Source organism: Narcine bancroftii, chromosome 5 (genome assembly GCF_036971445.1).
Source record: "Narcine bancroftii isolate sNarBan1 chromosome 5, sNarBan1.hap1, whole genome shotgun sequence".
Classification (NCBI taxonomy): domain Eukaryota; kingdom Metazoa; phylum Chordata; class Chondrichthyes; order Torpediniformes; family Narcinidae; genus Narcine; species Narcine bancroftii.
In genome coordinates, this window is record NC_091473.1 from 8,021,943 (window position 1) to 8,043,661 (window position 21,719).

General features: G+C 44.4%; 2 protein-coding genes across 5 annotated transcripts in view; one reads left to right on the forward strand and one right to left on the reverse strand.

The window, feature by feature from the left end:
* LOC138763077 (copine-9-like) overlaps nt 1-5,885 on the reverse strand; it is a 461,486-nt gene extending 455,601 nt beyond the window's left edge. For 2 of the 4 annotated variants that reach the window (XM_069936660.1, XM_069936662.1), the window contains exon 1: nt 5,579-5,660. Coding sequence is in view for 2 of the 4 variants with exons in the window: in XM_069936658.1 (XP_069792759.1) it covers nt 5,579-5,721 (143 nt within the window). In the remaining 2 variants the exon portion in view is untranslated. Of the gene's footprint in view, nt 1-5,578 lie in introns of all 4 variants that reach the window. The other 2 variants (XM_069936658.1, XM_069936659.1) reach the window with 2 other exon arrangements.
* On the forward strand, nt 4,733-18,951 carry LOC138765272 (uncharacterized). Its single transcript, XM_069942324.1, has 5 exons — nt 4,733-4,808; nt 5,033-5,150; nt 5,218-5,480; nt 7,439-7,688; nt 18,685-18,951. Exons 1-5 carry the CDS (start codon nt 4,733-4,735, stop codon nt 18,869-18,871), a joined length of 894 nt encoding a protein of 297 aa, XP_069798425.1. The 3' UTR covers nt 18,872-18,951.
* Nucleotides 18,952-21,719: the final 2,768 nt, after the last annotated feature.

The window sequence follows — 21,719 nt, forward strand, 5'->3', positions numbered from 1 at the left end:
TCATTATCAATGTATATCCTTCTTTTTCAGTCACGATTATAAAAATAGTTGATGACCTTCTCCAAATCCTTGATCATGGGATTTACATGTTGAGCTGGAGACTTGCTTCTTAATCGGAACCAAGTGCAGAGAGATGAGTAGATATCATAGCAACCCCCTCTTTTTCCCTCCTCTGTCTCCAATATACATAGATGCATTAAAATTTACCTGTCCCTTCCTTGCTAACTTCTTTATTAGAGTGGCCAAATAAACACATAGCAAACGATATAGAAACCAGTTTGGCAAGAAGCAATCAAATACTTCCTTAAAATGTTTGTATGAACCCAGTAATCGATCATCTCCTGGACGCTCAACATCTCCTCATTTGTCAGGAAGGTGCAACTGCACTTCCTGAGAAGACTGAAGCGGGCAAGGCTACTGGCCACCATTACATTTGCTCTATTAGGAGCTCTATCGAGAGCGCCTTGGCCAGCTGCATCACAGTGTGGTACAGGTTGCTGCAGAGAAATGGATTGGAGGTCAATCCAGAGGACTATGAGTGGCAGAGAAAAATCCCCTGCCACTGACGTGATCTACCGGGATTGTTGTCTGAAGAGGGTGATCAAAATTGTTCAGGACTCTGCACACAGCATCTTTCAGCTGCTCCCATTGGAGAGGAGATACAGGAGTATCAGAGCCAGCACCACCAGGCTGAGGAACAGCTTCTTCCCACGGACAGTGAGAATCCTGAACGACCAAAGAAACTGCTCCCACTAACCATCTGAAACTCTCAATTATACAAATATATATATATATATATATGTATTTACACACACACACACTCTATATATAATGTGAACTATTTTGTAATCACAAAAGAATACACCCTTCTCACTGTAGTACCTGTAGTGTACTACTGTGGGATGTATGTATATGTATATGGGTGTGTGTGAGCAGTTTTCTGAGATGGTGGAAGACATCAGCAAGTAAAGTCTCTTGTTATTTGAATCTTACATCTGTTATTTATACATGTCTATATACACATACACTGAGTATAATACTTTCCTGCACATGTATCTTTTGTCTGTAAGTTGCATTGTCTGGTTGTGTGTCTGCATTTTTTGCACTGATGACCAGAGAACGCTGTTTTGTCAGGTTGTACTTGTACAATCAGATAACAATAAACTTGACTTTAATATCACCCTCAAGGGTCCAAAGGACAAGGCCCCAAGACTTCCACTGAGATTGTGCTTCCAAGATCTCTATCATTCCCCGTGCCAAAGAACAGAAAGTCTCCGCATTTAAGTACCAATACCTAGTACTTTCAGTACCAGTGGTACCCATCACTGCAGGGAATTTGGAATCTGGTATCTCCTTCTGCCCCCTGGGCCCATTTTTGCATTCAAAGTGCAGTTTTCTTCACAATTAACATGCAAGTTTGATAGGTCTTGGAATGTGGTTCATTTAAAAGTAGATTTCCAATGTCACAAGTGTAACTATTTGACCCGGGAGAAATTGCAGACATTTTAGAACAGTCCAGCCCATCCAATAGCAGAGCTGCTTGCATTCCAGGCTTACAAAATATAGAGGAAATCTACATACTCATCAGAGGCTGGCTTTATTCCACTTTGGTGTACGTCATTTCCAGAGGAGTTGTCAAAAGGGGGAAAGATTTTTTAAAATGAGGAAAAGCTACATTATTTTTGTTTTGGATTCCAGCTGTTGGATGGAAATGAATTGTGAAACAGGATCCCAGCTGGACATAATCAGGCATCAACACATGGCACCAATGGCAGCAATTAGGAACCAATTGTCCGAATGACTGGTTTTCCCTGCAGTACTGTCACACAGACATAAACAACAGAATTTGAAATACAGTGATCATATCAAACGAAGCACAATTGTTTGCTCTATTTAAAAATGTAACACCATATTAATGATTATTCAGCCCACTGGAACAACCCTATCAGTCCCAATCTCCCGGTTTTATTCCCCCACACAGCCCAGTGAGACTCTTAAGTTTCAAATACCTTTTCAATATTTCTTTAAAAGTCATACCCTGAGTCCACCTCCCCACAATGTTACACACTGTTGTAAACTGTTTACCTCTTGTGGTGGCACGGTTGGCGTAGCAGTTAGTGCAATGCCTTTTCAGCTGCAGCGATTGGGACCGGGGTTCAAATCCCGCACTGTCCGTAAGGAGTTTGAAGGTTCTCCCCTTCTCTGTGTGGATTTTCCCCAGGGGCTCCGGTTTCCTCTAACCGTTCGAAACAAACTTGGGGGGGGGGGGGGTGTAGGTTAATGGGGTGTAAATTGGGTGGCACAGACTGGTGGGCTAGAATGGCCTGTTATCATTTGTCTAAATTTTAAAAAATTTAATCACTCCAAATCTGTGTCCTCAGAGCCTCAAATAGCCTTTAATAGGAACTGTTCCTATCTAGCTAAAGCCATCATGATTATAGTCCAAGAAAAAAAATCTACTGGAGGAACTCAGCAGGTCAAAAGCATTAGTGGTGGGAGGTGGGAGAAGACATCAGTCGAGACCTTGCAGCAGGACTGAGAGGGTAGATAGCTAGTGGAAGAGGATGTCCTCAGTATTACACACCAAATCTGCTCTGCTCCAAGGTGAGTAACTAATTACATTTGACTCCCATGGGAAAACGTAGAAAGGAATGGAAAATGAAAGGGGAAGGAAGGTGAGCGCCAACAAGCAAATAAATCGAGTCTTCATCTGCAAAATTGTTCAACACGATATAACCATTCAGTATATTAAATGGGGTTTAACCCCCCCCCCCCACCAAAAAAAAACTGGGACATGGAACATTTCATGGTGTTTGGAGCCCCCTTATGTTTATAGTAAGAAACATCACCTTTGGCAAAACCCTCCAACCATTTGGCTGTGGTGCCGCAACCCCACTCCCTATTGCTCGTACTTTACCACCTTTTGGCAGTGTCCATCCACAGGCAGCTGTGGGGGGGGGGGGGGGGGGGGGAGGGAAATGGGTTGGTGGTGGGTGTGGTGACATGTGCTCAGTTGATGGTCTGCCCTTATCACAAGTGCCATTAATGACGATCTCCTCCAGGCAGTGTCTTAAGAAAGCAGCCTCCATCCTCAAGGGAGAGGCTGTGGACGATATGTATTTGGATTTTCAAAAGACCTTTGATAAAGTGCCACATAAGAGGCTGCTTAATGAGAGCCCATGGAATTACCGGAAAGATATTAAATTGGGTGGAGCATTGGCTGACAGACAGAAAGAAAAGGGTGGGAATAAAGGGACCCTGTTCTGGTTGAGTGCCGGTTACTAGTGGTGTTCTGCAGGGGTCGGTGTTGGGGCCGCTTCTTTTTACAATGTATATTGATGATTTAAATTATGGATTGAATGGTTTTGTGGTGAAGTTTGCAGATGACACCAAGATAGAGAGTGGAGTAGGAAGTGTTGAAGAAACGGAAAGGTTGCAGAGACTGAGGACAGCTTAGGAGAATAGGAGATGGGATACATTGTTGAGAAATGTACAGTTGTACATTTTAGAAGAGGGAATAAACAGGTAGATTATTATTTGAATGAGAAGATTCAAAATTCGGATGTGCAAAGGGACTCGGGGTTCCTCCTGCAGGATAACCTAAAGGTTAACCACCAGGTTGGATCGACAGTAAAGAAAGCAAATGCTATACTGGCATTTGTTTCAAGAGGAATAGTGTATAAGAGTAAAGAAGCACTGATAAGGCTCTATGGAGAACCTCATTTGGAGAACTGTGTGCAGTTTTGGGCCCTTTATCTTAGAAGGGATGTAATAATGTTGTTGAGGGCATAGTGAAGATTTACCAAGATGATTCCTGGAATGCAGGGGCTAACCTATGAGGAACATTTAGCGGCTCTTGGACTGTATTCATTGGAGCATAGAAGAATGAGAGATTTCATAGAAACATTTTGAAAGCTGAAAGGGTTAACAGAACCAAGGGATGTTTCCCTTGGTGGATTAATCCAGGATAAGTGGGCACAGTCCTTGAATTAGAAGTCACCCATTTAAAACTGAGATGAGGAGAAATTTCTTAAGCCAGAGGATCGTGGATTTGTGGAATTCATTGCCACAACCAGCTGTGGAGGCTGGATCATTGGGGGAGTTTAATGGGGAGATTGATAGTATCTAATTAGTCAGGGTATCAAGGGATATGAGGAGAAGGCCAGAACTTGAAACTAGATGTGGAGCAGACTCAGTGGGCCAAATGATCTACTCCTGTTCCATTATCTGTGACCCCTCCCAATCCAGACCATGCCCTCTTCACTCTGCTACCATTGGGGAAAAGGTACAGGAGCCTAAAGACGAGCACTCAGCTGCACAAGGGCAGCTTCTTCCCCGCTGCCGTCAGATTCCTGAATGAACAATGAACCAAAGACACAGCCTGACTTTTCGTGCAGTATTATTTTTTGACAGTAATATCGTCAGATGGTTATAATACAAATGTTTGCATCGTGACACTACCGTAAAACAATGAATTTTGTGACTTGCTGGCAACCATAAATTTTGATTTTTTTTTGTTTACACGCCAATAAGTGGTAATTCTGCTGCGCCCTCAGGTAAAGAATCTCGGGGTTGTATGTGATGCCATGAATGTACTCGGACAATAAATCCGAGACGCCCAGCCCTTACACGGGATTCGCGCGTCCCAACTCCTCTCGCTGGTGACCGTCCATTTGTCAGCGATCACGTCGCACCGGAGGCTTTCGGCTGCAATTGTTTCCTCGGTATGTGGATGGACCCAATGAACCTGGCAGACTTTATTGCCCTTGGGAGGTCGCCCATTGGCCAAGAAATGCTGGCCTTGGAATGTAGCCCACGCACGTCTCCTGCTGGTCACGTCCCCCCCCCCCCCCCCCCCATGCACATCCTCATCAGGGCGTGTGCTGCTATTGCCTCCTGCCGGTTAGGTCACCCCCCCCCCCCCCCACCTCCCGGCGCGTATCCACGAAGGCGGGGGGGTTGGGGGGGAGCAGGACCCGGTCTTGCCAGGTGAGGACCAATGCAGGGCGTCGCTTTCATGCTCCCCTTGCAGGTGCGAGCGAGGCGCCGCCGAAGGGGGACCGTCCGCACCATAAAAAAAGCCTTGAAAGCGCTTGTTGCAATTTCGGGAAGAAACTTCAGTGGAAACTTCGGCCCTCACCTGCTGCTGGGTTTGGGGGGGGGGGGGGGGGGTGCAGTCCAGGGGCTGGTGCCAGGCTCTCTTTTTTTTTTAAACAGAGGTTGCTGGTACAGTGAGTGGGTTGGACTGCAGTCCCAACTCCCTTTCTCTCCCCGACCAGAGCGCGATATCCCCCCACCCACCCACCAAGAGAACTGCGACACGCATTCGCCCCGAACTTGCCCGGAACGCCACCGCTTCGCCTCTCCTTTCAAACTGCTGCTCCGATGGGGTTCTTCTGGTTGCCTCGCTCCGTTGGATTCAGAACCGTCGCCACTGAGCGCCTCGCTAACTTTGGTGCCTGCCTGCCGCGGCTGCACAGGTAGCCGGATCCCTGCATCCCCCTCGCTGCTCCCCCACCCACCCCGCCTTCCCTCACCCAGAGACCAAAGCCCCCGACCCTTGCCTTCCCTTCCTTACCTGCAGGATACGGTGATCTCGATCTTGGTGGCAGGAACGGTAGCTTGAAGCGGGTCGAAGTCTCCGATAGATGCCATCCTCCCGCTTTGCTCTCTCTCACTCCCTCGCAACTCTCCGTCTGTCTCTCTCTCTCTCTCACACATCTATCAATGTGACATCACAGGCGTGACGACCCTGCTCTCTCCACCTTCCCTCTTATGAATCATTAATTACTTCAGCTACATTACGAACAACTTCATTTAACAAGTGGGAGGATTCCTTGACTGCTGGGTTCCACACCTCGGGAGGGAAGTAAACACTCAACGGATCAGGCAGCTTCTGCAGGGAGAGAAACTGGTGAAGGATGTGCTCTGTGAGGCTGGTGGCGTTTCTCCCCCACCCAATCAATTCGGTCATGGAGGGCAGGGGCAATCAACAAAGTCCCTCACCACCCAGCACATTCTCGCTGCTGCCATCAGGAAAGAGGTGTCGATGCCACAAGACTCACACCACCGGCTTCGGGAACCGCTGCTCCCCCTCCGCCGCCGGCTTCGGGAACCGCTGCTCCCCCTCCGCCGCCGGCTTCGGGAACCGCTGCTCCCCCTCCGCCGCCGGCTTCGGGAACCGCTGCTCCCCCTCCGCCGCCGGCTTCGGGAACCGCTGCTCCCCCTCCGCCGCCGGCTTCGGGAACCGCTGCTCCCCCTCCGCCGCCGGCTTCGGGAACCGCTGCTCCCCCTCCGCCGCCGGCTTCGGGAACAGCTGCTCCCCCTCCGCCATCAGACTTCTCAACAACAAACTCAATCAGAGACTCTTACTTGGGCATTTTATTAATTTTTTAAAAATTCTCTCTATTGCAGTTGGTTTGTTTACATTTATTTATTTACAATGTGTAGGTTGAGTGGTTTTTTTTGCACTACCAATAAGTAAAAGGAATCTCAGGGTTGTATGTGAGGTCATGCATGTTCTCTGACAAATAAACCTGAAACCTACTTTCCAGAGTCAACATCAGAAGAGATCTAATTGGGGGCATTAGGGTAACAGTGGGGGGGGGCATTAGGGTAACAGTGGAGGGGGCATTAGGGTAACTGTGGGGATAACAGTGGGGGGGTAATAGTGAGGGGGAATTAGGGTAACTGGGGGGTAACAGTGGGGAGGCATTAGGGTAACTATGGGGGGAGTAACAGTGGGGAGCATTAGGGTAACAGTGGGGGGGCATTAGGGTAATAGTGAGGGGGAGGCATTAGGGTAACAGTGGGGGGGGGCACAAACTGCCGTCGGAGAACTGCAGGGGTGAGGGGGGTTGGTGGAGTCTGCAATTGTAAATTAAAACTATGGTCTTCCAATCAACAAGGTTTTCCACCACTGACAAGTGTCCATCAGGGCAGAGAAGAGCGTGGCTTTCGATTTCACCTGTGTTCATTCTTTTAACATCGTCTCTGGTGACTGCCAGCACGTGAAATTCACAAGAGAATGATTTCCCATGGGATCCATATGGTTCGAGTAAAGATTGCTGGATCTGTTCCTATACCCACAAGCACATCTCCCCAGACTTTCTCAATCCACCCTTGCCCAAACGTGCTGGATGCTGCTAAGTTTTCATTTGTCTTTTTGTTTTGGCCCTGTTGATAGCCTTCATGAATATGTTTTGGGTAAGGGATTCCTGTCCTTCTCGGGATGACACATACTCTCACAGCTGGAACCTCTAAGCTAACTTTTCCCACGGCCTGCAACCCCCTAGTGCTGTATGTGTGTGTGGGGGGGGGGGGGGGGGCACAATAACTTATTTGAGGGAAGCGCATGGCCGATGAATGTCTCTTCATTACACTGAGCCTGCCACTGATACAAATCCCAAAATAATCCTGCTTTATTCCCTCCCCCCAGATTCTATGAACTCACCTGCACAGCAGGGAGTCTACACTGGACAAAAAAAAAACCATCTTGAATGCCTATGCGATGTAGAGAGGAAATTGGAACCTTCAGAGGAAATCCACATGGTGACAAGAGGCCCTTCAAACTGCGCCCACAGGCGATTTGAAAATGAAAATAGCCGATCCGCTTATTCCACTGACATCAGCGCTTGCGTGCTTGTGTCACCAGGCAGCCAGCATCCAAACGTCCAGCAGTACTTCCAGTGAGTGTGTGATGTGTCATTGTGGGGGCAGGATTCCCCTTAAATCACCAGGTTGGCGATTTAATGGGTCCGTCTCCCTGCGATTTGAAAGGTGCCTCCAGCACCTTTGCCCCAGTAATCACACCCAGGTCCCAGGAGGGTGACCCAGGGGCTGCAGTTTAAAAGAGAAGCAAAGGAGAGTGAGCAAACTCCCCATAATAAGCACCAGAGGTGAGGAGTGAACCCAGGTCACTGGATTCATGAAGCCACAGCTCGATCCAGCTGCACCACACCGCTCTCTCCTGAAGTGCGCTCACAACCTTGGATTTGGACGTGAGGTTGTGAGAAGACGACATCCCTCTTCCAAGTCCAAGTTTATTGTCATCTGACTGTACACAGAGAACCAGATGAAATGGTGTTTCTCCAGGCGACAGGGCACACACATTACTTCTTTGGCTTGGCTTTACGGGCGAAGATTTATGCAGGGGTAATGTCCACGTCAGCTGCAGGCTCGTTTGTGGCTGACAAGTCCGATGTGGGACAGGCAGACACGGTTGCAGCGGTTGCAAGGGAAAATTGGTTGGTTGGGGTTGGGCGTTGGGTTTTTCCTCCTTTATCTTTTGTCAGTGAGGTGGGCTCTGCGGTCTTCTTCAAAGGAGGTTGCTGCCCGCCAAACTGTGAGGCGCCAAGATGCACGGTTTGAGGCGATATCAGCCCACTGGCGGGGGTCAATGTGGCAGGCACCAAGAGATTTCTTTAGGCAGTCCTTGTACCTCTTCTTTAGTGCACCTCTGTCTCGGTGGCCAGTGGAGAGCTCGCCATATAACACGATCTTGGGAAAGCGATGGTCCTCCATTCTGGAGACGTGACCTGCCCAGCACAGTTGGATCTTCAGCAGCGTGGATACTGCCATCTCGAGAATTTCGATGTTGGAGATGAAGTCGCTCCAATGAATGTTGAGGATGGAGCGAAGACAACGCTGGTGGAAGCGTTCTAGGAGCCGTAGGGATGCCAGTAAAGGACTCAAATCGGTCAACCAGTTTACCTATCTCGGCTGCACCATTTCATCAGATGCAAGGATCGACAATGAGATAGACAACAGACTCGCCAAGGCAAATAGCGCCTTTGGAAGACTACACAAAAGAGTCTGGAAAAACAACCAACTGAAAAACCTCACAAAGATAAGCGTATACAGAGCCGTTGTCATACCCACACTCCTGTTCGGCTCCGAATCATGGGTCCTCTACCGGCATCACCTACGGCTCCTAGAACGCTTCCACCAGCGTTGTCTCCGCTCTATCCTCAACATTCATTGGATCAACTTCATCTCCAACATCGAAGTACTCGAGATGGCAGAGGCCGACAGCATCGAATCCACGCTGCTGAAGATCAAACTGCACTGGGTAGGTCACGTCTCCAGAATGGAGGACCATCGCCTTCCCAAGATCGTGTTATATGGCGAGCTCTCCATTGGCCACCATGACAGAGGTGCACCAAAGAAGAGGTACAAGGACTGCCTAAAGAAATCTCTTGGTGCCTGCCGCATTGACCACCGCCAGTGGGCTGATATCGCCTCAAACCGTGCATCTTGGCACCTCTCAGTTCGGCAGGCAGCAACCTCCTTTGAAGAAGACCGCAGAGCCCACCTCACTGACAAAAGACAAAGGAGGAAAAACCCAACACCCAACCCCAACCAACCAATTTTCTCTTGCAACCGCTGCAACCGTGTCTGCCTGTCCCGCATCGGACTTGTCAGCCACAAACGAGCCTGCAGCTGACGTGGACATTACCCCTCCATAAATCTTCGTCCGCGAAGCCAAGCCAAAGATTGTTGGCTGACCTGCTGAGTTATTCCAGCATGTTTTATTTTCATTGCCTGGTGTGTGCGTGTGTGTTCGTTCTTGATAGAAGAGGCTATAGGTAGCACAGAGTATTGGCTCGGCAAGCAACTCCCTGATTTTATGTGGTGGTGGTGTGTCACAGGTTAGTGATATATTTAAGAACAACTCTGTAACAATGGGGATAAGATGATGTCCAATCTTAGTCATAACCTATTCTTTCACCCAGTCCATTCTCAGCAAAATAACCATGAAAAGAAAGTTTGGGAATTCAGGGAAGGTGGACCAAGTTATTCATGAGGAAAGGGACAAAAGAATACAAGCAGAGGTTAACAAGGAACATAAAAGTAGATTATAAGAGCATCTCTCTGTAAAAAGTAAACGAGAGGCTCCTTACAGACCGTGACAGGAGAAATTCAGTCAGGAAACAAGGAAATGGCAAAGCAGCTTGGGGGTGACACAGTGGTTCATTTAGCAGAGCCACTGCCTCACAGTGCCAGAGACTTTTCTTTAGGCAAACAGCACAGTAACAGGCTGTTTTGACCCAATTTACACCCAATTAGCCAACACCCCCAGTACGTTTTGAACAGTGGGAGGAAACCTGAGCCCCCGGGGAGGACCAACGCAGACACAGGAGAACGTACTAACTCATATCAGACAGTGCGGGATTCAAACCCCAGGCCCCGATTGCTGGCGCTGTAAAGGTGCTCTGCTAACCATGGCACCTTGCTGTCTGTGTGGACTTTGCATGTTCCCCCAGGTTTCTGCTATGTACTCTAGTTTCCTCCCTCACCTCATTGGCTGTGTCAATAGCCCCTTTCCCACTAGCACCTTGTCCCAGGAATTAACTGGTTAAGGGTCCAGTGGAAAAGGAAAACAATCAGCACTTCGGGGATTGACGCCCTATACCCATACTCATGTCCCCGGTGTCAGCTGACGCCGGCATGCCAATTAAACGAGTGGAAAAAGGACAGCTTCCATCCATTCTAGTTGAAGTTAGACACTCCAATCCCCAGGGATGAGGTGCATTCAGTGGAAAAGCAGTCAGTGTCCCAGCTAAGGGTGGCCCACTGGAAACGGCACCAAGGGCTTCCTATCCCGGGACATGGCACAGCCAATTAACTGGGATGCCAGTGAAAAAAGGGCTAGTTAGAGGGGAATGGTACAATCAATAGAATGTAGGAAGAATGGAATGAACGTGGGAATGCCAAATACTGTACATTGTGCAATGTATGTGTGCACAAAATTCTTAAATGCAGCAGTTGAACAGGTAGTTCATAATAAAAACAAGGGCAATCTATGCGTTCAATTAACATGGGGAAAAAAGGAACAAAAACATTTAGATAATAAAGCCATATTTACAATAGTGCAAGAAAGAAATGGCATTACAATAGTACAATCAGTCCTCGTGTGGTGTCAGAGTAGTCTCGAATTAGTGTATCAAGAGGAGGTTCAAGAGCCTGATAGCGTTTGGAAAGAAACTGTTCTTGAACCTAGGGATGCTGCGACCTTCTACATGAAGGAGAAAGTCAGAAGAGGTCACGAGCAGGGGGATGGGGATCCTTTATAATATGGGCTGCCTTCTTGAGTCAGCATTTCACATACACGTCTTCAGTAAATGGGAGGTCAAAGCCTGTGACAGACCAGGCCATGTTTGCTACCCTCTGCAGCATTCCTGGGCACTCTCATTACAAAACCAATCAGTACACATTGCAGAAGGCACCTGTGCTATATAATTCTATGATTCCAAATTGGACAAATACATTGCTTTCACAGAAAACCTCCTGGGAATAATAGTGAAACTTCTTAGGAATATAGTAAATAACAGGCATAGACTGAATGGTATAAAAACAATACCTGATGTCAATCCACTATGTGACAAATGTAAAATTTGTGAGGCCTCTCTAATTCCTATGTTCTGGGAGTGTCCAGAACTATAAGAAGATTGGAAACAATTCCTGAAAACTCTATCACAGATTCTTAGGATTAAATTAGAATTGTGTCCTTTTATCACTTTGTTTGGTTATTCTCTAGAAGAGAGGATTTCCTTGAATTCAACTCAAACTAGAATAGTAGCCTTGACTTCATTGACAGCCAGGGAGCAGTTTTGATGAGATAGAAAGGCAGCAGAACATTAACTCCTAGGCCATGGTTACAGGGTGTTAAGCCTTGCTTGTGTTTGAGAAAATTAGATCTAATGTTAAAGAGATGAGGGTTGAATTTGGCAAGATATGGGGCCCATTCGTGGGCTATGCTCATAATTTGATGACTTCGGCAGGAGTGCTCTGGGGGTTTTCTATCCGATATCCAAGACGAGATTTTTACAATGTATTTGCTCGTGACCGTGTTTAGTGGGAGAGGTTAGATTAGTATGTTTTTTTCCTTTTGTTCTTATTTTGGTTTGTTTCTCCAACAGGAAGAGATTGGACTATTTAGATCAGTGGTTCTCAACCTTTATCTTTCCACTCACTATGCCATCGGTGCTCTATGATTAGTCAGGGATTGCTTAAGGTGGGATGTGAGTGGAAGGGAAGGTTGAGAATCATTGCTCTAGACCCAATTGTGACTGAAATATTTTGCCTGAGAAAAATTGTCATTGGCCCTTTGGACTTCTGAAACCGTGCACATAACGGGTCAATTAAAAGAGTGGTTTTCAACCTTTTTCTTTCCACCCACATACCACCTTACTAATCACAGAGCACCTATGGCCAAGGGATTACTTAAAGTGGTATGTGTGTGGAAAGAAAAAGATTGAGAACCACTGATTTGGATAATCACGGTGTATAACTCAATATTAGAGTAGGAGGTGAAATTCTTAAGGATCTTTCACTTTTTTTGAGAATTATTGATATGTGACTCATTCTGTATTGCATTATATAAAAGCGGTATCATTAATATCTAAATAATATATACATGCAATACTTCTATCAAATTAATAAAAATATTTTAAAAGAACAGAAAATAACAATCTGCTGGAGAAATTCAACAAGTCCAGCAGCAGTGAGGAAAGAAAAATAATCAACGTTCCAGATCAATCCATTGAGTTCCTCCACAGATTGTTATTTGATTCAGATTCCAGCTTCTGTAGCTCAAAGATATGAACATTTTAAAAAAAAGTATTGGAAGAATTAATGAGATCGGTCGGTGATAGATCCTCAGGACCAGTCAACCTGACTCCTAGGCTGGGACAACACATTCCTGAGTTCAGATCAATGAGAGACAATCTCACTGAAAGGCAAAGAATTCTTCTACGCCAGTTGACTTTTCCCCAGACTGGACTGCCAGGGACACAATAGAGGGTCAACACATGCAAGATGGAAAAGGTATTCAATTATTAGAGGATCTTTGGCATTCTCTAACCAAAATGGCTGCGGAGGCCCAGTTGTGAATCATTAAAAGCATGATATAGATGATTGGATTTTAATGTATCAAGCAATACAATCTGTTCAGAGGAGAGGTGCTGGGGTACAAGAGAAGCTCTGATTTTATTGAATTCAGAATAAGAATGAGGGACCAATGGCCAATTCCTGCTTCTGTCTCTTACGACTAGAAATATTCCAGTTGGAAGATCAGTCCATGGTTCTGAGTATGCAAGGACTGTGGAAATATGCAAAGTGGTAGGAAGTCTTTTTTTTCCCCCCTCTGTTACTGAAAATCGAAAAGTTGCAAATGTTGGAAAGCTGAAATAGAAATCAAGTGCTGGAAACACTAAGCAGGTGAGGCAGCACCTGTGGGATGAACAACAGTGTTCATGTTTCAGATTGGATCTTCTGGGAAACGGGGAAACATTGGATTTAATCTGCGGAGAGGGTAGGAGAAAGAAAGATGGGACAAAGTGAACATCTCTGATTGACCTTTGTTTGTGATCTCTGACTTTCTCTGCTCTCAATAACCAATCCACCAGAGTTAGGTGTTGGTGACTCCATCTGATTGGCAGGTTAATGAGATGAGTGAGAGACAGAACACAGAGGGAGATGTGAAACCAGTGAAGTGCAGGGCTGTGGGATTTGCCCAGATCAGCCATTGTTGGTTAAAAAGAATTTTTTTAGACTGCAATGTTGGTTGGGGGGGGGGGGGGGGAAGAGAGAAAGAGAGAAAAAACTCACTGAAAAAAATTAACATAATCACTGCCCATGTGGATGTTCACACTGGGCACCTTTTTAGACTGCAAGTACCCGAGGTCAACAGTCCCTGGGGTTGGACATGCAGTAGAGTGGATGACCGTCAATGTATTTTCCTGGAACGATTTACACTACAGGCTTCCTCCAAAAAGTTGTAGGGATCCTGCAGGATAAATAGCAGGGCAGAAATTGACTCAAATTCCTGCCCATGCACTGGCTGCTACACGTGGTTGTTTCAGTTGAACTGTTCATTTGAATTTCACACGTGCCCCTTTAAGGCCAATGGGAGTTCCACCCCGCGTGGCAGTGACATCACCACATTGCCCGGGGCGCGAGTTGTGGCCTAAGCCACGAGGCAATAAGCAAGTCCTGACGGCGCCATCTTTCTACAGCTGCCCCACCAGTGCGGCGGTACAAGCGGGGCCAGTTCGCCTCCAGAGATGTGCGTCGCCGCATCCATTCCTTTTTAGACTGCCTGTGTGTGGTGAAACATGGTATTGTGGGCACATTCCCCACTGAGCAGACTGGCCTGCCAAATTGGTAGCCCCTCCCCCAAGATCCCAGATAAAGGCTGAAAGCCCTAGTATCCTCCCCCCCCACCTGCCCTGGGACTTGAGCCAGCAGCATACTGAGACATGTTGAATCTTGCGATCAATAAAGCCTTTGGCCCTTACTTGGTGTTTGTAAGTGGTCATTGATTGTGCTACACCACGTAGTGGCAAAATTCCTCAATTTTGTCATTACATGCCTGCAGTCTAAAAACTGTACTTGAGAAAACTGAATGAATATGCACAGATGGCCGACCTGGCTCCGAAATGGCCAGCTCTATAAATTTAGAAAGCAAGTTACCTGAACTACCTGCAATCAAACCCAGACTGAGTGGCTAGTTTGTGGTGCAGTTTGTGTTCAGTCTCAACAGGAGCTTCCCGTTTCCCAGTTCTTCTCCGGATCTCAGTCCTAAATGGCTTTCCTTTTATCCAATGACTCCTTGTTCTGGACTTTACCAACATCAGGAAGATTCTTCTTGCATCAAACCCATAATTGAGTTGGATCAGAATGGAAGAACTGTTTGGATCCCTGGATGATGGAAAGAGAAGAGGTAAAGCGACAGGTGTTGCATGAGAAAGAGGGTGGAGATAGAAGTGTGAGCCAGGATGTCGTCAAAGGAAGGGTTTCTTTAGAATGCTGAAAGGGAGAATATGGGAAGATGTACTTCGTCATCTGATTACACAAGTACAACCCGACGAAGCAGCGTTCTCCGGTTCTCGATGCAAAACGCACAGACATAACACACATACAGACAAACAGCACATATGCAGGACAATATATGATCTATAAAAATAAACATTGCTTTGTACAAATGAGAGTCTCAGATGGTTAGTGTGATCAGTTCCTTTGGTAAATCAGCATTCTCCTTGCTCGTGGGAAGGTGAAACCTTGTTGAATATGGTTTACATCATGGAGGATACCGACATGTGCAACACTTGAGAAGCTTTAGGAAAGGTATGTGAACAGGAGAGATTATAGACGGCATGGAGGCAGATGGGACTCGTTTAAATTGGTATCATGGTCAGCACAGACATGATGGCCAAGGGGTAGGGCCTATTTCTGTGTTGTATGATTTTCTATGTTTTATTAAGTGCTTCAGGAAGATTTGAGGCATCGTTACCTCCAAGGCATTTTTCCAGAAAGACTTTTATGCTCATGCAGTCGTGCACAGTGACATAGCTCGCAAGGGTCTTTACTCCTACAAGTGATTGAATATTCTGCAAGTTGACAAGGGATGCACCAATACTTCATTGCCACTCGTCCTGGGGCAGGAGGGGAACAATATTATGAGAGTACGGCAACTTAATTGGGGCTTCTGTTTGTCATGAAATTGTGTCTCCGTAGCTTCTCCAAAGAATGTATGTTATGGGAGTGCAGACCCTGCCAATGGTACAGTGGGGAGACTTGTCGAGGGATGATTAAACAAGTAAAAATACAAAAATGCTGGAGGAACACAGCAGGCTTTGCAGCATCCATAGGAGGTAAAGATACTTCATCAATGTTTTGTGCCTGAGCCCTTCGTCAAGGTGAAGGGGGCTCAGGCCCAAAATGCCCGTTATATTTTCTTTTACCTCCTATTGGCGCTGTGTGACCTGCCGAGTTCCTCCAGCATTTTTGTGTTTCTACTTAAATCACATTCACGTTTCACCCCATGGGTAAACAAGGATGTCTCTGGGGGCACAGTTTGCGTGTGCTGAGGGAGAGTAATGTATCTGTATAACACAGGCCAAAGAAACAAAACAAGGTATTTAAGAATACATTTTCTCATTACTGCACTCTGATTCATACCATGAGTTATTGCCTCAAACAATAAGCTCTGACATTTGGTTAGATTACACTAAATATTGCTACCCTTTGGAAAACTTTCTAATATATTTTAATTTTTATCTGCCAATTTTAAATCATTCCAGTCTTGCAGGAAATATTCTGGGTTCACAATGTGCCTCCAAATCAATAGGAGCTCATTAGTCTTTCTTCGGTTTCCCTTTGTTCTCTCTGCTCTATCTCCTCTAAATTGGAATTACAGTGATGTTGCAGCAAGCTATGTTCTGATTCCCAGATACAAGTTCAAATCCCGCTTTACCAGTGTGTGATTTTACTTTAAATCTAGAACTAAAAGAAAAGCTCTGGGATAATCAAAGTGAGCACGAGACAATTAGATTTTCAGAAACCCAGTTGGTGGACGTGCCCTTTTAGAGAAGGAATTGAATCCTTCGGTTTTTCCCTGCACTGATCTTACAAGCCATTCAGTTATATCACCCCCACCCTCCCCCTCAGCTTTGCCATATCTTAAGAAGGAAAGAAAATTGTAAACAGCGGCTTCAAACATAGTTCAATCAACACAATTAGGACTGTTTGATTAATTCTGCGCAGGCATTCCCCAATTATAAATCCTTGAATTATAAATTTTCACGATGAAGCCACTGACTGTTTTTTTTTTCAATTTAACAACCTTTTTTTGGGGTCTAAGTCAATAGTCCGCCACTTTGGAATACACTGTACCCAAATATTGTAAAGGTTAAAACTTTGCGCTTTTGATTTGTAGTTAAAAAAGATTGTTGTTGTAGTGTTACCATAGTTACTATGACATCATATGTTGTAATAACCAGGTGTATGGGGTGCTTGCGTTCAGTCTTCGAAGAACCATGGAGGAGGCGTAAGCATTGAAATACTTTTCTTTGAGTTCATCTTATTTATCTTAATCATCTTATTTCATTTTAATCATCTTGATTTTGGTTTAACTGTTTAAAGAAGAATATTGTTATCATTACCCAATATGCTTTATTTACTCAAGTTATGAAAATCTTGATGCAAAGTTATGCAAAATGGTTGTCAACAAATTGAAGCTAAATACAGCTGAATCTACAAAGTTTGGTTTATTGGAGTGACAAGATAGCAATTCAGAATATCGTGACTGATGTTTCTGTCAACTTATGCTGGCCTTTTTAATTCCTTACATTTCACAAAACACAATGTTTTTCAAGAACACGTCACTTTGGTGGATCATGAAATACTGAATTCTCTTCAACATTGTACCTGTAGTCATTTCTTTAAATATTGTTGCCAAACACCAGGATTACCATTTTCAATAGAGCTTTTCTGACAAATCTAATTTCCACCCTGCCTGGGGTGGAAATTATTGTTCCACTTTTAAAACAAGTCGAACTGTGTTTGTAATCCCATTATTAATCAATGGATATTGTGCAAGAGTACAATTCTTATGAACCCATCAAGGTAAGATTTACTTCAAAAATGTGAATTTCTTGGTCATTTATCAGTTGAGAGATATCTGCCCTTTTTCTGCTTCACGGTTATATATTGAGCTTACTTGAAACCATACAGTAAAAGTTCTAAAATCCCAGACTGCTTAGGGAATGGGTCAGTCAGGATTTTTCCGGATTCTCAGGCAGTACTTTTAAAATCCAAATTGAAGGCAGAATAAAGAGATGAACAGGTCCATTTTGATAGTTTACACATTAGCAAATACACCGTGCTTCACTCATCAGGCATCAGCAGCTTTGAAGATAAATAAAGTCAATGCTTGACAAAAAATGTGAACAATTTTTTTCACTACAAAGTGAGCATGTAGCTTGAAATTGTGTTTAAAAATGAACATTGTAAAAGAAAACTACAGTATAGAGATGAATTTCTTTGTGATAAGATTTACCTGTATTAAGTGTGGCCGCTGGTTGCCGCTGTGCATTTGTGGCGATTAAGCAAGCGCGCAAAAGCCCGCCAAATTTTCAAAAATCCAGATTCTCAGGATTTCTGGACCTTTTCTCTATCACTACGTTGAATTCCTGGTTCTGCAGCTGGGTGGGTGAGTGACTAAGAAAATAATGAGAGGTTGTATTTATTCCATCTAGCAAGGTTAACACACAGTAACTGTAGTTATTTCATTTCCTCAGATATGTTAAGTATGTTTATTAGACTGCAACTGTAAATAATTACTGTTTATTTGGCAGGGCATGATTCTGTACCACATAATTGCATGATATTCCTACTTATGTAACTGTTATACCCTGTAAATGCATGATATTATTCAGCAAGTGGAAGAATGACCTATTATTTCTAATGTCATGGGTGGAGGAACAGTACTGCAGCATTAAAATGATAACTCCTGAGAACAGGAAATAAATGAGTTGGCTAGGAACCAACACTCTGGAGAAATAAAGGCAGTAGAAGCACACTTTACTAAGAAAAAAGCTACGAGCTTCCTTATTTGTACTGATTACAACAATCCAAGACCCTTTGTCCTTGACGATGTGACTGTTCAATAAAAGAACCAGGTTGCAGCTCCACCATATCCAGAACCCAACTTATTGGTGAGTTATGCAACCTGCAGCAGTTTACAGGAATTTTACAGTCTTCTGAAATAAAGATGCAATCTATCGCAGAGACAGATCTATCCCCAGCGAATCCCCTCATCGGCATCTTGCAGAGAGGGGAAAATCTTGAGGGAATACTGCCCACACATGACTATTCATTTTCCTTTAACTCTTGACACAGGCCTGGGTTCAGAGGGGTTCCTGCATCAAGCAGCCGAAGCAGCCAATCGTGGCAAAGAGTTCTCAAAACCAATAGAGCAGAAAGCACTAGGCCACAAGATGAACAGCCAATGCTGGAAGCCTTCACAAACTGCAGAGTCCTGTGGAGAGGAAAATTGAATGATCTTATCCGGTTGATGACCTTTTAGAAAAAAAGGTGCTTAGAAAAGTGAAACAAAGATTGGACCAAACACATACAATAAAATAAAATGCTGAAATATGATCAATATATTTTAATTAATTTTTGTTATATTTAGAAATGTTTATTGGAACAAATTGTGTTCCATACAGGTGTGAAGGTCAGTCTGCACTGTAAGAAAATAAACACCAGAATTAATTAAGTATACAACATTTTTTTAAAATCATCCTTGCTAACGCTAATGGGTGAGGGGAACAAAAAGAGTTCAGTGACTCATTCTCTACACTAAGCCCCACTCAAAGCATATAGAGTATCCATCCCATTTTTATACACCTTTGGGCAGAAGTCTGCACCAGACCCTACAAGTTTCACACAGCTGGCATCTCATTTCTCATTCCTCCAAGTTCACCGGTTGCAGGATATTCTTATACTGTGCACAGAATTTAACATTTATGAATTTAACCAGGCTTTAGTGCTTGAAAGGTAAATAGTTAGCGCTCAGGAAGGTTCTTGTCGGTTTTCAGAGAGATTTGTTATTTGCTGGACACAAACTAATTTCTTCCAATCAGCCATGTCAGTGTCTTGCCAAAGAAACTTGCCCCCTCAGAGTTTTCCAGATGATAACCTATTTTTTTCAGGTCACCACAGTGTTCCTTTTTGTTTCCCTTATTTCAAGTGAAACATTAGGCAGCTAGCCTTCTCCTCTTGTATAAACCACAAGGGCTTTGACCAGGCTGAACTAAGAACTCACAACCCATCTTCCAAATGGGGTTTTTCCATAAGCTTGCCAGCTTGTCCTGTTCCAGTCCCAGCTGCTGCTGAACTGTAGAACTGAAGTCTCTCTCTCTCTCAGGGAAAATCCTGTTTAACTCCCTTTACTTGCAAACCACTTGACCCTCTTAGAACAACAACATGCTCCCAGACTGACTGCGGCTCCAAACCTAACCCTTCAAGTTCTTTCATCTGTTGCTTTTCAAAACAGCAATCCATTAGTCTCTATAGGCACTCCCCAAAGCTTTTGCAAAGGCTCACGGAGCTGGACTGTCTGGCTTGAGCAGAGCTGCAGTATTTTTAAATGAGATGTGCTTTGAAGTGTTTGTATGTGACTACCCTAAAAAAAACCTGCCACAGTTTAACTCCTTTAAAACACATCTATATACAATATAAAACACAACATAATCTGTCGCAACAGCAAAGGGTAAGACATGATAGAAGGCCGTCACATTCTCATCCAATTCATTAACCCTTCGTTAAGCTTATTCATTAAACTTATTCTTTCACTCAAGCAATATTAGGTGATGGGGATTGAAAGTTCAAATGATAAGTAACAGCTCATGAAACCAACCACAACAGTTTCAGAATGTCTTATAGTGAAAATACTTCTTGAACAATTGTTATTTTGTCATCGAACAGGTTGTGACAGCTGCGCTGGAGAAGGCTGGGAGAAAATCTGACAGTTTATGGATTTCCATATTTAACATGAGCAAATTTAAAAAGCTGCTTTGTCGTCTTGCAAAGTAGTGGCTGACCATTTCACTGAAATCACAACGGCACAATCTAGCTCTCCATCTTTCTTGGGCAGGAGGCAGATGTCTTCTCATTCATAACTTTCAGATTTGTCATTACTGAGGTAGAATTATTTACAGATAGCTGATCTGGAATTCACTTACATCAAGCAGAACCAAAGGGCCATGCCATAAAATATTTACACACCACAGCAACACTCCAGCACTTAGCAGGGAGGCTTTTGTAACGTAGAAATCGTTGCTCAGCTTGCTCTGATTCTGGTTAAAGGTATGTAGATTGAGGGTCAGGCATAGTGGACTACAATGGTGAAATGATAACAGCTATATCCATTTTAATTCAACATAATGCATTTAGTTTTAGTTTCATATATGTGGAAACCCCATAATTTCACTGAATTAATAATGCAACTGATTCAAACTCCCAGCTAAAGATAAATTAACAAACATAAAGATTAAACTTAGAGATACAGCATGGTAACAGGCCACTTCTGTACCGCCCAACCATTAAGGGCAGCATGGCTGGCGTAGAAATTAACGGCACCAGCGATTGGGACTGGGGTTCGAATCCCAAGATGTCTGTGAGGAGTTTTTACGTTCTCCCTGTGCCTACGTGGGGTTTTCCCCAGGGGCTTCCACCCACCATTCAAAATGCACCGGGGGGGTTTAAGGTTAATTGGGTGTAAAATGGGCTCGTGAGCTGAAATAGCCCGCTGTATGTCTAAATTTTGTTTAAAATTTTTAAAATGGCACAAATTATAGGGGTTTTACAAATCATTGTTAATGCACGATCAGATGGTTGACAGAATTAATAGAGATCTAAAGCGATGTTCCAAGGCTATATGACATAGTTATAGATGGAAGGCACATATGGGTTGATACATTGGTGTTCAAAAAGGGTATATTTGCGCTAGTTTCACAAATGATAGACTTCGGAATCGAAGAAATAACATCGGACTTTGCAGAGGTCAACAGGTTGAAAGGGCTTGTCAGTTTGAGACAAAATTTAGGAGAAACTTTAGGGAGACATATAGCACCCTCCATGATGTTTTGGGACAGACACTTTCCTTTATTTGCCCCTGTGCTCCACGGATTTACATTGGTAATCAAATGAAAGTGCACGTTCCAGATTATATTCAAAGGCATCAAGGATATGTAAAGGTACGTGATGTACTGAATGGACATATTTAGGGTACCCTTTCTTGCACTCCATGAAAGGAATGAACGAAGGGGGGGGAGGGGAGAAACAATGTACACTCAGCAGGATATAAACCAGAATGACCTGCTTGCAGTTTTTATTAAAAGACATTCCGCAAGGCAAGTGGAAAGCAAAAT

Excerpts from the sequence above, each read along its gene's own strand:
- LOC138765272 (XM_069942324.1), top strand. The coding sequence starts at position 4,733 with ATGGACCCAATGAACCTGGCAGACTTTATTGCCCTTGGGAGGTCGCCC. Across the intron at positions 4,809-5,032 it reads AGAAATGCTGGCCTTGGAAT|GTGCGAGCGAGGCGCCGCCG; the intron begins GTAGCCCACGCA and ends CTCCCCTTGCAG. Across the intron at positions 7,689-18,684 it reads AACGTCCAGCAGTACTTCCA|GCCTGGGTTCAGAGGGGTTC; the intron begins GTGAGTGTGTGA and ends CTCTTGACACAG.